Genomic DNA, 1,968 nt, shown 5'->3' with positions numbered 1-1,968 from the left:
GTACCCAATTTTACTGCAAAATACTTGTTACTCACACTTCCTTTCGATGTGTATCCAACGAGCAAAGTTTTGGGCCTGTGTGAGTACTGACAGAACAGAAGGCTGGGAAGCAGGATAATAATAAGTCACACTTATTTCACGTTCGAAGTTGAGGGTCTCCTGGACAGTGCTACAGAAGAGATCATCATCATACTGAATTTCAGGAAGATCAGAGGCCAACTTCAGGACCAAAAGGCGCACCAGACCTCTCATGAACTCCACCTGAATGTGTAAAAGCAAAAGAGAATGTACATACACCAACTCATTACTTGAAGATGGCACATGGTGATGATAGCACTACAATCCTTGCAGTATATTTTCTTCTTCATTAAATTTCCACCACAAAATTCATTACACTCTATACAATATCAGTTTGAAAGTCATCTTCACTAGAGATTTTACAGCATCAGAACATTTCCACCTTTTCTTACCTTAGCAGAAGTATTCTGGTATCCATATCTATTGAGAACTTGCTGAATTCTTGTGTTTAGAAAGCTCTCATGGGCAGAAATCCACTTCAGAACTTGGGTAAAGTACCATTCAGGATTTTCCCTACTGTTTGTGACTTTGTTTCCACTGAAGTGGTAGAAAAAGCGAACCTACAGAAGTAAAAAAAGTAGAAGGGGTTCTCTATATGATTGTAACTAAAAGGCAACCATAAAATTCACTAAATCTACAGCATATTAGCATAGAAAGAGTGTCAGACTGGAATCATTACCTTCTGCATGTCTATAACAACACAAAATGCAATATCACTTAGGCCTCTGCCATCAAAAATGAAGACACAGAAAACACATTTGCAAACACACTAATAATGTATGCAAAAGAAAGCCTCACCTCCAGTGGTCTCACAAGTAGCTGTATTGGCAACAAAGGAGGTTCAAAATCTGCTACCACAGCAGGAGACATAATGGACAAGTCACGCTGCCTGGCATTTTCTTTACCTATATCTTCTGCAATTAAAGATAGATTATTTTCAGTTTTAAGTATTTCACTCATGAAAAGAAAACAATTATGCACTCTCACACTATACACTCTGATCATGCATTACCCCAATTTGTTAAGAGATAAAACTCTTAAATTACAATACAGATGTTTGTAAAAAGAGTAAAAACATATTTGTTATCTGAAAACAAGTCACAAATATACCAAATAGAATACATCCCTACATGATCTGTTGTGTTAGTCTTATCCAAGGGGAAGAGGCATGAGTTTGAGTAGTCTATAAATAAAAGCAGACCCAGAGATGCTCATTTCTTAAAACAACACCCCTAAGAGCTTTTACCCAGCCTGAAAACTGTATTTCTCTAGAGGCAGTTGAATGAACAGATATGATCACCTGGGAGAGTAATTTGCAGAAGATACTGAGTGAGTGTACAAAGTCTCTGAATGGACTCTGGTGAGGCTGGAGTCTGGTGCACAGTAGAATTGGAACTTGTAAAAGGCCATTTGATTACCTTTAATACATCCTCAAATTCACTGGAAAAAGAAAAACCTTTACATGTATGCAGATATACAAAAAGCTTACCAATTACTATCTCTAGCATAATTTTTATTTATCTATATATTAACACACATGTTCACATTTAAACTATGCCTTTCCCATAATAATTAAATCATTTCAAATCAACAGGCCACAAAATCAACCACAGTAGCTATCACCAGGAAATATTTACCTTGTAAACCTTTGAGTAAAAACTTGATGCCAATGGAGGAGGGTGTTGGTGACAAAAGCAACAAGATTCGAGCAATTGGATTCTTGAATCAGCTTGGCTTTTTCTCTTAGTTGACTATAACCAAGCAGAGCCTGGCCTTCCGCCCCTATGTGTAATGAGGTTTCTATCTCTTTGCTGAAAACAAAATGCAAATACAAAAGTTTGCAAACAAAAACGTTACATATGACAAACAAAGTATACAGTATAAAAAGTA

The 1,968-nt window shown here is 36.7% G+C and overlaps 1 protein-coding gene across 1 annotated transcript in view; it reads right to left on the bottom strand.

Annotated features, from left to right (window-relative positions):
- The window catches only part of LOC119586515 (RAD50-interacting protein 1-like), a 12,072-nt gene that overhangs the window by 7,195 nt on the left and 2,909 nt on the right, over positions 1-1,968 (bottom strand). The window contains exons 5-9 of the mRNA XM_037935256.1: positions 1,716-1,889; positions 1,379-1,518; positions 877-992; positions 471-638; positions 36-261 (exon numbers count right to left, since the gene is read on the bottom strand). Coding sequence (XP_037791184.1) covers positions 36-261; positions 471-638; positions 877-992; positions 1,379-1,518; positions 1,716-1,889 — 824 coding nt within the window. The remainder of the gene's footprint in view (positions 1-35; positions 262-470; positions 639-876; positions 993-1,378; positions 1,519-1,715; positions 1,890-1,968) is intronic.

Source organism: Penaeus monodon, chromosome 21 (assembly GCF_015228065.2).
Source record: "Penaeus monodon isolate SGIC_2016 chromosome 21, NSTDA_Pmon_1, whole genome shotgun sequence".
Classification (NCBI taxonomy): Eukaryota; Metazoa; Arthropoda; class Malacostraca; order Decapoda; family Penaeidae; genus Penaeus; species Penaeus monodon.
This window is presented reverse-complemented; position numbering and strand designations above follow the sequence as displayed.